At 32.1% G+C, this 14,799-nt stretch overlaps 2 protein-coding genes across 2 annotated transcripts in view; both read left to right on the top strand.

Annotated features, from left to right (window-relative positions):
* The first annotated feature begins 2,326 nt into the window (after positions 1-2,326).
* LOC113005388 lies at positions 2,327-7,487 on the top strand. Its single transcript, XM_039447429.1, has 3 exons — positions 2,327-3,009; positions 3,092-4,023; positions 5,748-7,487. Exon 3 carries the CDS (start codon positions 5,763-5,765, stop codon positions 6,747-6,749), a length of 987 nt encoding a protein of 328 aa, XP_039303363.1. The 5' UTR covers positions 2,327-3,009; positions 3,092-4,023; positions 5,748-5,762; the 3' UTR covers positions 6,750-7,487.
* Positions 7,488-12,789: 5,302 nt separating this feature from the next.
* The window catches only part of LOC105199688 (fatty acid synthase), a 38,365-nt gene continuing 36,355 nt past the window's right edge, over positions 12,790-14,799 (top strand). Inside the window, exon 1 of the mRNA XM_039447343.1 lies at positions 12,790-12,811. The gene's annotated coding sequence lies outside the window, so the exon portion shown is untranslated. The remainder of the gene's footprint in view (positions 12,812-14,799) is intronic.

The raw sequence follows: 14,799 nt of genomic DNA, 5'->3' as shown, positions 1-14,799 counted from the left end.
AGAAAGTGATAGCATTGTTATAATTTCCGAAAACGAACATGGACAGATATCATGTCATTCTTATGAAAATTTTTTTATAAAAACCGAAATGCCTGACTTTAATTTAACTGAACTACTTGAGTTAGCTCTAATGGGAAAAGCTGTTATTTTTTTCTATAATAACAATTGTTTAAATGACAGCCTTAGAAATAAGCTTGTAGATATAATAATGAGACATTTATTCTCATTTCATTGCAAACAGTGAGACATCTTAAAACATATCAATTATGTAATAAGTTATAGTGCTTACAAAATTAATTTGCAATTAAATACATTTTTATGTTTTTTTATGCAATTTATGTTTTATTTTGCAATCAATTAACTCATAATAATTATCAGTTAATAGTAGCTAAAATAAAAAAAACGTATTTCCTAATGAATCTTTAACGATTTACTGTATACCGTGCAATACAAAAATAAGATTCTCCAAATGAAAAAAGTATTCTAGCTAAACGAAAATTAATTGTAAAAGTTTAAAATTTTATTTACCAAGGTGGTTATGCAAAATCTACAAAAAGAAAAGAAAGCAACAGAAAAAGTCAATGAAACAGCAAGCAAACAAAAAATAGGTAAAACAAAAATTTAGAAATAGACATATATATTATGTATAGTATAAATTTATAATTTTCTGATTTGTCTATGAATGATTCCTACGTATGGTTAAGTTCTTGAAACAAACTTTGGGAAGAGGTTCACATTCATTGAAAAAATACTTTTTATTTGAGACAACAATCAGAAGCGACTTCTGCATTTGATTTTATAGAGCAATGGTTTATTTTAAAACAATCAAAAGTAGACAGTCTTGTTAGTTTTTAATTAATATAATTTTTATTTTCGTCTCTCTTTCTTTCCTCTTTTCCTCTTTTAAATATTCTCTTTTAAATTTGATTCTCTTACAGATAATCATTGATTTTGAGGTATTATTTCCGAACCGCAATTTAAACATACTCAAATAATGGAACTTATTCTTTGATAAAATTGTTCATTATAAACAAAGTTGCAACAAAAATAATCTAAAAATCAACATTGATGATTTGGAATTACTTTCTGAAAGTAAGTATATGTCTTTAGTTAAATTATATAAATACAAATTAATAAATGTTATTTTATAGTGTAATATGAAAAAAGATACAGAAAACATTCTGTATAAAATTGTTTGCTTCTTTATCTCATGGATAAAAATTTGTGAAAAGTTTTATACAAAAGTTATGATAAAATAAATTTTAATTTTTTAAGTAACTTTAATTAATATTTTAATAAGTAAATTATTTTAATTTAATTTATCACTTTGATTTTTTATAACTTTAATCTTTCTGCACTTTCATTCTATAAAAAAACAATTTTAATATGTCAAATATTACAATTTTTATATAAAAAATAAAAAAAATAATTATAAAAGTATAAAAAAAATAAGTATTATAAAAACATTTTTTATAATAATTATTTAATTGATTATTAATTACAGTAATAAAAAAATTTAGAAAGTTATTTGCTTCATGATCTTTACATATATCAAAAAAATCATCATCGAATTTAACTATGTACAGTGAAATATTTATTTTTTATTCTAGATTCCAAAGTAATAAAACAAATTATACTATTGTGTCATATTTTACCTCCAAAAGGAAGACTTGTAATAAACAAAACGTATTGGAAATTACGATCCAAGAATATATAAATTCTATTATAATTCACGCACCTGTGAGTACTGTCAAATATTACAAAAAATTATTTTGATCTCTGAATCTCATCTTTAAGTGAATATTTGAATGTTTTGTATTAGAGAGCAGCTGATATTAAAGCCAAAATTGATTTAAAACCAAATTTGCAAAAGGAACGAACAAAAAAATGGAACCTATGTTTACAACCATTTCTTTTAGTCGAACGTCCAACATACATTGATATTTATACAAGTTTTATTGTCATAAATAAAGTAAAGTACAAATACAAAAATTGTTTTAAAGCATTAGATTTATTGTTAAAAAATTTTCACGTTATGGGCACAAGTTATCCTCCACAAAGCGAACATATTTATGAACTTATAGAAATACTGATCTTTAACAGCCAAAGAAAAGGTTTAAAAAAAGTATCCTAACATTCAAGATATTAATCTAAAAATAAAATTTGATTAATAATTTGATTTTGATTGTTATTTTGATGTAAACAGCCACGAAATTGCAATATTAAAAATAAATTGTCCTAATTGTGGTATTAATTTTAATCATATTGAAAAATATATATTTAATTTAAAATATGTTCACAAAAAAGATATTTTTATTTGTCATAACAGTAATTATGCCTAGGGTGTCTCGTCCGGATGGACAATAATGTAGTCATGTCTCTGCGTGCGCTACGCCCAACAGTTTTAGATCTGCCTAAAAATTTCAAAAAAGGCAGAGAGGTCACGTGACTCGTGACTCTGCGCCGTGCACCGATTCCGGCGCCGCTCCTGGCGCTAACTTCAATTCTGTTTCTGTTGCGCAACAACCAACAGTACGAGCACCAAGGTTTTTCAATCCTAGTTAATAGAGTTACACTTCCCGGCACAGGATGCCGAAGGAGAAACATCTTTATCGTCGCAGGAGTCACTCAGACTATCCCCCCTATAAGAAAAAGCATAGGAATAGGGAAAAGTCCCGAGCTCGAGAAATGGAGGTTAGGTCGCCCACGCCGCGCTTGCGAGAGAGTGCGCGACACTCTTGTCAGCGATCATCTTCGTCCGGATCTTCGAGGTACACACCCCTTCGGCAGGAAACATCCGGTAAAATCCTGACTGAAACCCTAAGAGAGATCCTGAATTTTATGAAACGCCATACCACGCAGAACGAGACAGGCACGAAGGAAACAGGTTCCCCCCCGTGCCACAACCTGTAGGCGAGGTTTTCCCTCCCTCAGAGGAAAGCATTCCTCAAGAGCTTGAATATGCAATAGATGAGCAAACGGCTTGCGGAAGCCGGGGCGTTGGACCAGGTATATTTTCTCATCAAGGCAAAGAGAAAATATAGCCGAATGTCTCATCTAAACCTCATTCGCTTTTCTTTCCTCTTTCTAGAAGCTCAGGTGCCGGACAGGCACAGAGTTGTCTTTTCCATCCCGGAGGAGCCTCAGAGGGCAGCCAATCTGGAGGAAGGGGAAATAACCTCCCTGGTTAGTGAATTGTTTGGCGAGGAGCAGGACTCGACAGGTAATTCAGAATGGGATCCTTACGTCTACAAAATCTGAGACTCGCTTAGGGCTCAAAGAAGAGCTGCGTCAACGCTTGCTGTCAAAATTTGAGCTTAAGGGCGACCTTCTGAGTCTAGGCCCGCCAAAAATCAACAACGAGCTAAAGGCAGCCATCGGTAAGCAACAGTCTCTTTTAAAAAGAGACGAGTATCAGGTCAACAGGCAAGTCCAGCTTGGAGCCTGCTTGAATGCTCTAGGTTCCAGTATAACCGACCTTCTGAAACTTCATCAAGCTGCTTCCCACGACGATCAGTTGAAAAATGTAATTTCTAGGTTAGCAGACGGACTTAACCTTATGGCGGATTTACAGTTCCGTTTATTCCTAGCCAGGCGTATATAAAACCGTGTCTGACTTTTGTTGGTAAATCGGCAGCCGATTCATCCAAGGTCGACGACTGGCTCTTTGGAGCTAATTTTGCAGAAGACTTGAAGACACTTCAAACATGTGAAAAAACAGGCCGGTTAATATCAAGGTCTACCTTTGCCCAGCCAAAGACAGTTAAAGCTAGCAATCAACCAATACGGCAACACGTTCCCCAGCAGAAGCCGTCAAACTACAAAGCCCCTGTGCAACGGATCTCATCTTCGGCTCGCCGGACAGGGGCAAAGCGACCAATGAGCCACAGCCGAACTCGCCGTTCGAGATCCCGGTCCCAAACGCGCCGTTAGTACAAGTAAGATCGGCAGGACGTTTGTCCTTGTTCCTTCATAAATGGAAGGAGATAACAAAAGACCCCGAGGTTCTTCGAGCCATTAAAGGTTATCACATTCCGTTTGCCTACCCCCCACCACCCCGCGTGTATTTGTAAGAACCTAACTTCTCATCTGCTATGGCGGAATCATGCGACAAGGAAATTTCGCGACTAATAGATAAAGGAGCTATAGTGGCTACGTCTCCATCTGAAAATCAATTTTTATCCAATTTTTTCCTAATCAAAAAATCGTCAGAAGGAATGAGATTTATACTAAATCTTAAGGATCTCAATACCTTCCTTTGTCCACAGCATTTTCAACTAGAAGACTGGCGTACAGTAGTCCAACTTATGATCCAGGAGTCCTGGATGAGTACAATTGATCTAGAAGACGCTTATCTGCTAGTCCCTGTAGCTCAGGAATATCGTCATTTTCTCCGTTTCAAATGGCGGAAGACAATCTACGAATTTACGTGTCTTCCTTTTGGCTTATCTACAGCCCATTTCATTTTTACAAAAATTCTACGTCCAGTAGTTGCTTATTTAAGGGCAAGAGGATACTGTTCAGTTATTTATTTGGATGATCTCCTGATCATAGACGCCTCAAGGAAAGACTGTATAGACAATCTAGACGCCTCAATTGAACTGCTATCTTCGCTGGGACTCCTTATTAATTACTCTAAGTCGCAACTGTCACCCACACAAGTGCAAATATCTAGGCTTCATCTTTGACTCAGTGCATCAATCTGTGACGATTCCCCCAGAGCGCCGCAAAAATTTATATAATTTGATATTAGGTTTTTCAAAGAAAAAAGAATGCATATTTCGAGATTTCGCACGCATGCTCGGATCACTAATTTCGGTTTGTCCGGCGGTCCAATATGGCCCCTTTCATACCAGAGCATTTGAGAGAACCAAGTTTCTAGCTTTATCTAACTCTAATGATAACTACTCAGCCAAGATGCACATTCCAGATCATCTAAAAGAAGACTTTGATTGGTGGATAAAGATATTCTCAGATTCAGAACAGGCGAACTTTATCCGATCAGATGTAGCGATCTTAGAAATATTCTCCGATGCATCCCTATCAGGATGGGGAGCTTCTTGTGGTACTAGCCGTACCCATGGATGGTGGTCAGAAAAGGACAAAACTTTTCACAACTTTCTAGAACTTAAAGCCGTTTATTATGCCCTGCAGTGTTTCGCATCGGATCAGCGAGATTGCCAGATTCTCCTCAGGGTAGATAACACGACAGCTATCGCAAATATAAATCGTTTTAGATCCATCCAGTACCCGCATTTTTTATCAATGGCGAGACAGATCTGGTCCTGGTGCGAAAGTCGGAATATCATGATTTTTGCCTCATACATTGCTTCCGTTGATAACATCATAGCTGATCGAGAATCCAGATTAATTAGTATAGACACAGAATGGTCCCTTTCAGCGGATGCCTTCCTTCGGATATTTTCCGAGTTTGGCCCTTTCGATATTGACCTCTTTGCCTCAATCATCAACGCAAAATGTACAAATTACGTATCCTGGTTTCCGGATTCAGGTGCTATTGCAATTGATGCATTTACATTATCATGGTCGAATGTAAAATTCTTCGCTTTTCCCCCGTTCATTCTTTTGCCTCGCGTACTCAGGAAAATTCTGAACGATCAAGCAATAGGAGTTGTTGTCGTTCCCTGGTGGCCTTCTCAAGCGTGGTTTCCATTATTCCGCCGCCTCCTGATAGAAGACCCTCTAATTCTCAATCCAGCTTATAACCTCCTCTCTTTACCTTTCAGGCAGTTCCACCCAGCATGGAGGACACTTTCCCTGGCAGCAGGGCTCTTATCAGGCAGGCATTCACGACCCGAGGAGTGCCACCGGGAGCAATAGATACCACTATGGCATCTTTATCAGAGTCAACTATCAAACAATATACTAAACCTCTTTGTAGTTGGTGGCTGTTTTGTAAAGCGGCATCTGCCTCTATATGGTCACCAACCCCGACACAGCTCCTCCAATTCCTAGCGCAGGAATTAAACCAAGCGAACTCTTACTCGGTAATTAATAACACCCGATCCGCAATATCTTTAATCTCAGACAACGAGATTGGAAACCATAAGTTAATTAAGCGATTCTGTAAGGGAGTAGGGGTTCTTAAACCCCCTCGTCCTCAATATGATTACGTATGGAACCCGGCCCCAGTCCTAGAAAAACTTGCGACTTTATACCCGTATGACACACTACTTCTAGACGTAATCACAAAGAAGTTAGCCTTCCTCCTCGCTTTGGGTACAGGCCACAGAGTACAGACGCTCACGTCAATCAAAGTTTCACAAATCTCTATCTCAGATAAACTCATAATCAAGGTGCCAGATAAAATAAAAACATCTGCACCAGGTCGATCTCAACCCCTATTCATTTTTTCTCCATTTAGAGATAACGAAGCCTTGTGCATTTTTACTCTAATGAAAACCTATTTAGAAGCTACAAAAAGCTTTCGAGCATCTTCCTGTGACAAGTTATTTATCTCCTGGTCAAGGCCACATAAAGCAGTAGGCCATCAAACGGTTAGTCGATGGATAAGATCGAGCCTAGAAGAGTGTGGAGTGAGGTCTGATTTTTTTTCCGCACATAGCACACGTCATACTTCCACCTCATCTGCGGCACAGAAAGGGGTATCTTTAGAGACTATTAAACACGCGGCAGGATGGACAGGTCAATCGCGAGTGTTCGCTTCCTTTTACAACCGTCCTCTAATAGACCCCGAAGAGTTTTCAAAAACAGTGTTAGCCCGATAAAATTACCCCATTGTTTCCTATGCGTTGCATTATATTATTGTAAGAACTTACAAGTTATTTAAGTCTTTTCATAAATTAAGGTTTATATCAAGAACATAATATTACGGTTTTTTACAACAAAAACACAATATTACAATTTAATAAAGTGCAAATCACCGGGATCTAAACAACTACATTATTGTCCATCCGGACGAGACACCCTAGTCATAATTGATAAATCAAACGAACTTGGCAAGTGAAGTTCGATTTGAATTATGCCGGATGGACTTCCCACCCTGCAACTAGGAGCCTTTCTCCCACCCGGTAGATTTTTTTTCAGGTGATTTGCAATTCTGAACTAATGAAGTTAGCGCCAGGAGCGGCGCCGGCGCACGGCGCAGAGTCACGAGTCACGACCTCTCTGCCTTTTTTGAAATTTTTAGGCAGATCTAAAACTGTTGGACGTAGCGCACGCAGAGACATGACTACATTATTGTCCATCCGGACGAGACACCCGGCATAATTCAAATCGAACTTCACTTGCCAAGTTCGTTTGATTTATCAATTGTCTTAGATCATTTTATAGAAAAGACAGTTTTAAAAAACATATTTTAACTCATAAATTTGTTACATCTGTAAAAAAACTTGTTGATGTTGCTATTCCAAACACAATACAAGTGTCCATTATTTCCATTCCTAATACTTCTATTCCTAATATTGTATCGTTCTTTAAACAAATTGCTATAACAATTTAACATTTAGTTGCTCAATTATGTATATGATAATTTTTCTTTAACAAAAACTGATATTCAAAAAATTATAGAAATAATTCAAAATTTTTGTTTGGAATTATTAAATCGACTTGAACAAGTTATTTTAAATTGTGATTTAAATGAAGTTGTAAGTTCTTTTAAAATAATTTCTGAATATTTTAATAACTTTAATACAGAGTATAAAAGAAAATATTTTTTTTTTAATTCGAAGTATTTTATTAAGCTATCATAGACTGTCATAGGCACTGCATCTGATAAATCAAGGCAGCATAATAAAATATAAGGTAGAACTTGTTGTTATGTTCTTATCCAAAATCAATTATAACAACTTTTTACACTGCCCAATATTTTACAACAAATTTTGGATTATCAGAAACATTTGAAGATTAATGATTCAGAATCTTATAAAAATATGGTACATGGCTCTTTGTGGAAATCCATAAAAACAATTACAACTTCTAATAAGATAATTTTACCGTTAATTATATATTTTAATAATTTTGAAGTTAGTAATCCACTTGGAAGTCATGATGGTTATTATAAAATTGAATGTTTTTACTATAGTATCCCAATCATCCCATCAAAATATAGCAGTCGCTTAGAAAATATATTTATTTTTATAGTTCAGACTGATCCTTTTATGGAAATTGTGCTTTTTTAAAAGCATTTGTTAAATGAATTGAAAGTTCTGGAGAAAGATGGTTTATATATAGAAAATTATAAAAAGCATGTATATTTTGCCGGCGGGTCCCGATAGCACTCACAATGGCAGATGCTTAAAGATTTTCCGTAGATTGGTTAAATAAGTCAAGATGATTGGTTGGTTGGTTATCGTGCGCTATCAGAACCCGTCCATATTTTGCATTATCTTTTGTAATAGGCAATAATTTAACAATTCACTCAATACTTGGGTTGATCCCAAAAGTTTTTTTTTCTAATTATTATTGCAAATTTTAGCAGATTAACTTAGCAAATCAAAATGTAACAAAACAAGATCACAAAGCAATCAAGTTTAATAAGATCACAAGATCAATATGTATTTCATTTGGAAAACAAAGATTTCAGAGTAAAAAACACGTGTATCTTTAACAATTAGAAATATTTTCATATTTATGAAAATCAATGCTTAGATATTATGCCCGATTTGTATGAAGGTGTTTTAAGATAAGATGTGGCAAATATTATATCAAAATTAATATATTCAAATTTTTTACATTGGAATCTCTTAATTTCAAAATCAAATACAACTTATATGATTTACATAAAAAAAAACATACCGTTACTAAAGAAATCATCTAAAAAAATAGAAGTATAATCTGTTCAGCTGCTGAAATGAATGCATTGGTAAATCACTTTATAGCTGGTGATACTGTTCCTCAAAGCAATAAAATTTGGAAATTTTATTTATTAGCTTTGAAAATAGCAGAAATTTGTTCCAGTCTATCTATCTAAAACAGCAAATCAACAACTAAGTTTTTATATTTTTGAACACAACAAATTATACATATCTCTTTATGGTTTATCTCTTTATATTATCTCTCTTTATATTAAACCTAAATACCACTTTTTAACACATTATCCACGCATTATTGAAAAATATTGAACTTTCTCATTATTTATCATTTGTGAGATTTGAAGCGAAACATAAAGATTTAGAATTAAATGTCTAAAATTGAAGAAGTTACGTGAATTTGCCTTTTACACTTTTTAATCGAACCCAATTTAAATCTACGTATCGATATTTGAATAAGAAAAGATTTTCTTATAACATACAGTGGGGTCATATAAAAAATTTTAGATTTGAATCAAACATCCAAAAATTTAAAGATTTTTTTATTAACTACATACTACGAAGAAAATAGCATTTGTTATAAACTTCTTCCGTGATTAGAATTACAGATAATATTTTACTACAATTCAATAAAATAAAATACGTTTTGAAAAAAAACTTATAATAGTTGTTACACTTGTATTATAAAAAATTAATAACATTAAATTATAATAAACACTTTCATGCTTATGAAGTAATTAATAATAAACAAAAATATTTTACGTTTTATTATATTAATGAATTAAGTTATCTTTTTCCATTTAATTTACATATAATTAACACGGGTCAGATGATGTTTTATCTTCCAAATTATTAAATGTGGACAGTTTTTGTCAATATGAATACAGAGAAATAATTTATAATAATTTCAAAACATAAATAAAGATATCTAATATAATATTTCTGATATATCTAATACTACTGTATGTTTAGATAATTTCATATTATTATAAAAATTAATAAATATTTTTTTCAAATATTCTATTTTTATTATTCTAATAATACCTAACTGCGACTTTTATTATATATCTGTTTTTAAATTAATACTTAAATACTATATTATTTTTAAAAAATACACACACACACACACACAGCAGAGAGGGTTTGGAGTCATAAAATACTGCGGAAGTTACGAACCATGGGTCGTCATCTCTGCTTAAGACGGACCGAATCCCGAATATTTTATCTTGTTGCATTTGGCGGTACAATATATTTAGGTCTTTTAAAAGTCTATAATTTATTTATTTGCACTTTATAGAGAGCAACAATGGCAAATAAGTTCAATTTATCCCACTCACCCCTATTTAATAGAAGAATCATTTCTTCATTTGTCTTCTATTAGAGGATAAATGAAGGTTAGCACATAATATAACGCTAATCTAAAAAAAAAGAAGACAAAACACAATGCACAAATTACAGAGGGTGCTTTCCAGCTACGACACAAGTCGACACTGTGTAACACAGTGTCCATTAGTGTGAGTGAAACAACTAAAATTTTCTCTCTTACACTAATGGACACTGTGTTACACAGTGTCGATTTGTGTCGTAGCTGGAAAGCACCCAGAGAAATTTCGATTACAGTTCGAGTACAGTTAGTAGAGTGTACGGGAGAATAATAAGAGATCTGATAGAAGAAGAGTATAAAGATTAAGAAAAAGAAAAATAGTGTGAATTTAGAGCAAGAAGATCTTGCACTGACAATATTATTTATTTTCTGTCTAAAGATGTTAATTGAAAAGCAACCGGTATTGAAAGAGGATATACATCTCACGTGAGAAAAATAGGTGAAGAAAGACTACCACAAAAGACCCTGCACTGGAACCTGCAAAGCAAGGGTTGGAGAGGAATACCCCTTACACCGGGATACCCGATGAGAACAGGTTCTATTTCAGAATCATTCAAGTGGAATCTACGTAACCAAGATGGTCCATTCAAAAACGGTACTCGAATCCACCTCAAAATATAATCGATGTTTTGAATTCTTCTGTGAATTTCTTCGAAATATCCGCATAAATATTATATTATTACACCATATCCCCAGTGAGAAATAACAGGTTGAATAATCGTCAAATCAACGTTTAAAAAACCAGTTGATATAGACGTCGAAAATTTGGTCAATTTGACGTTTTTGTGTTATCAAAATTAGACAACTATTAGACGTCTTCTATAAATAATTTCTTGGAAATATCTGTATAACTATTATATTATTGCAGCACATCTCAATGAACAAAACAATATTTTTGTAATATTTTAAAAAACATTTTTTGTAAAAAAAAATTCTCAGGTATCTTTTTTCGGAAATTCTCGAGCGACCACCCTTGGCTCCGAGTTATAAGTCAAACTGCCGGCTCGATTCCCTACGAAAGTGTGCTTTCCCCTGCCCTTGGTTTCTCTTTTCAAATAGCAAACCGTCATTTCGAAGCGAAGGATCGAAACAAAAAGGAAAGAAGAGAGACAGCAAACAATTAAAGTTATGATCATGGAAAGGAAATTATTCGAGAATCCAAACACGGAAGTACTGAAGCGAGCAGATGTTCGCTCTTTCGTGAAGCGGCCCGCAATTCGTATACCTGAAACGCAGATTAATGGCCGAACGACATTTAAAGCTAATACATATCTTTCTTATAACGATCCCTTCATAAAACTTTTTATTCAACTATTTCGTACTTTTCTCGAAAACTCGAAAATTCAGACATTTAGTTTTCACTTATATTTAAACATTACAATATGCTTTGTTTAAACATAATAAAAATCACGCAGAATGTTGCAAACGTTACAATAAATTATTAATTTAATTTATGAATTCTTCTTCATTGACTTTTGACATTTTAATAATATTTTCTTAAGTTCCCCTTAATTAATAAGGGAAATTGTCAGAAATGCTCTAAATTATGTACGGTGTGAAAATCGAAAGAAAAGCGCTCAATGCTGCGCCGCGCGTCGAAATACGCTCTTGCACTTTGTACCCAATTTTGTCATAATCTCTTCTATTTTAACTTCTGACACTTTGCATATACTTTGCTCTATTATATATATATATATATATATATATATATATATATATATATATATATATATACAGGGTGTCCTAATATAAGTGGCTACCCTTTTTTATTTCGAAGCAGATAGACCCAATAAACATAATATAAAATTAAATGGTTTGAACTAAACTTTCTTGTGAGCACAATGGTTATTTAAAGAAATTATTTGTGTTAAAGAGCGAAGAGACATGCACAACTTTTGCATGGTAAAGTGAATATTTTTATATGATAAAAGTTGTAGCGTTTTTTTTAATGAATACAATGACGTATAATTTATCAAAATTATTTTACAAATTATAAAAGTTATGTCGGTTTAAAGTTTCGCGGGCGACTAATATCATTTCAGTTTTGCCCCTGCGGTGTGGCTAACTTCCGACTCCCGTTTTTGCGGTTGACGTGTAACATGTGGATATCAGATTATAATATTTGGTGTAATAATTTTATAAACTTGTAGAATTTTGTATTCTTATTACTTACATTTTACGTACATCAAATATTATAACTTGTCAAAATTTTATAAAAACTTTGACAAGTTGTACATTTTTATAATAAATATCGTTCAAGAAAAAGATAATATTTTAGCACATTTGTAATATAATAAATAAAAACTAAATTTAAAGAAGAAATGAAAGAAGCTACAAAGAAGCGGACTTTAGCTTCAATTTAGTTTTAATTTATTCAATTGAATCGCCGTCTGCAAATATTGATCAATATCCGCGAGCGGAAAAGTCTAACCAATCAGAACCGTTCCGCGTCTTTTGTTGAGTCTTTTTAGATAACTGATTGGTTATGTGAGAAATATACACGTATGTAACGATGCATGTTAGGGGCATGGTGGATCCACCATGGGTAGGGGTAACTAAGCTAATATAAGCAGTGTGATGAAAGAATTTGAATCAGTTTGTCAGTTGATTGTAAAGGTGTAGGACAGCATTTAAGGTAAGTACAGCACTTTTCTCCTTTTTTCTGTCAGACTTTAATTACAATAATTAGAGTGAAAATGTTTGAAATTATTTTATGTATTTTAATATTGACGCAAGTATTTAACGGACAAGTTTAAGGACTTTATATATTTACGTTGTTAAATTCCCAAATATTAAATCGGTACGTTTAATAAAACAAGCTGCATCTGTAAAAGTTGTTAGAGTCGAACAAAGTATGTTAAAAATAATTCTGCTGTTAAAAAGTGAATAATTCAACAGAGTAACGATAAAATATTTAAGTTGCGCTGAGTGCGATATTTTATTACTTTATATAATATTTCAATATTATATATATGAAATATTATAATAATATTTCAAGAAGATTGTTTTTAGTTAATAAAAAAAAATATATACAAAATTAAAAATGGTAAGATTTTGTTAATTTTTTTCTTTAAATTCATTAATTTTATTGATTAATATATTAATTTTAATTACAAGAATATTTTATATAATTTAAGACATTAAATTTTATTTATCTATAAATAAAAATAGAAAGGTTAAAAAGATAGATTGAAAATCAAAAAGAGGAAATATTAATACTTAATAATTATAGGGTTTTTGTATTTTATTTTATTAAAATTTATATAATTTTATTTTAATTTTTTATTTTAATTGTAATTTTAATAATTTTTTTAATAATAAAATATTTTAATATAATTAAAATATAATTAAAATATAATTAAAATATTTGAATAAAAGTTAGTAAGTAAAAATTAAATTTATAAAATTTAATTTTTATTTAAAAAATTTATTTTATAATTATAATATTAATAAAATTTTAAGAGAAATTTATTTAAATAATAAAATCATATAAATAATATTTATATTAATTATATTCATGAAAATGAAAAATAATAATTTATAAGAATAATAATAAACAGTGCCAGCAATTCCGGTTATACTAAGGTTATAAATAAATTGTTTATAATTTTGAATTATATATAAATTTAAGGTTTTGAAATAATTAAGTTTAATTTTGAATGGTGAAATATTAAGATTAAGTAGGGATTACATAAAAATTTAAATAGATGAGGTTTAAAAAATTAAGTATATAAATTAAGATTAGATACCCTATTATATTAACTATTATATTAAACTAAGTAAATTAGAGATTAAAAATTAAATTAAAGAAAGAATTAATTGAAAAGGCCAGTGAGACGAGCAAAAAGGTGTAGATGTTCGTATAGCTAATAATACATGTTTATTCGTATATAAAGAACACAAACGTTCCGACTCTACGGAGTCTTCTTCAGTGTGTGTATTCTTACATTACAAACGCAGAACGCAAACAAATCTTCATAACAGCCTTTTAAGTACAGTTGTCCGGGATTTAAAGCTCATGGTCACGAAATTTCTCTCACGACGAAGCAAGAATAGAAATTTCATGACTATGGGCTTTAAATCCCGGACAACTGTACTTAAAAGGCTGTTATGAAGATTTGTTTGCGCTCTGCGTTTGTAATGTAAGGCTGAAATCACACGATGCGTAATAGAGCTGCGGAATAGAGAATGCGTCATTGAAGCCACCAATCAGCGCTATTCCGCTCTTTGAGCTTGCGTGATAGAAAAGAGCGGAATAGAGTGTGCGTTGATGTGCGTCATAGCGGTCATAGCGTTCTATTACGTCCTAAACCGTCGTATTTCAAGGTTAGATTATTGTTAAGTTAATTAATTATATTTGCAATAAATGTGTAATAGATTCAGTCACCAATTTTAACTTTTTATCCATAATAAAAATTAATTATAAACTCGTGGATACAAACTAATAATTAAATAAAAATGTGCGAGTACAGCTGTCAAGATAAAGTTTTGAAGCAATGACGCAATACGCATTACGCATGATTTCAGTGTGCACTGTTCACATAATGCGGAAAAATGACTATAAATGCGTGAAAGCAGTCAAAAAATCATTTTAAATTTATAAGTATTTATTACAAAATATTA

The sequence above is a fragment of the Solenopsis invicta genome, chromosome 1 (assembly GCF_016802725.1).
Source record: "Solenopsis invicta isolate M01_SB chromosome 1, UNIL_Sinv_3.0, whole genome shotgun sequence".
Taxonomy (NCBI): domain Eukaryota; kingdom Metazoa; phylum Arthropoda; class Insecta; order Hymenoptera; family Formicidae; genus Solenopsis; species Solenopsis invicta.
The sequence above is the reverse complement of the archived record's forward strand: the minus strand, read 5'-3'. Positions and strand labels throughout refer to the sequence as shown.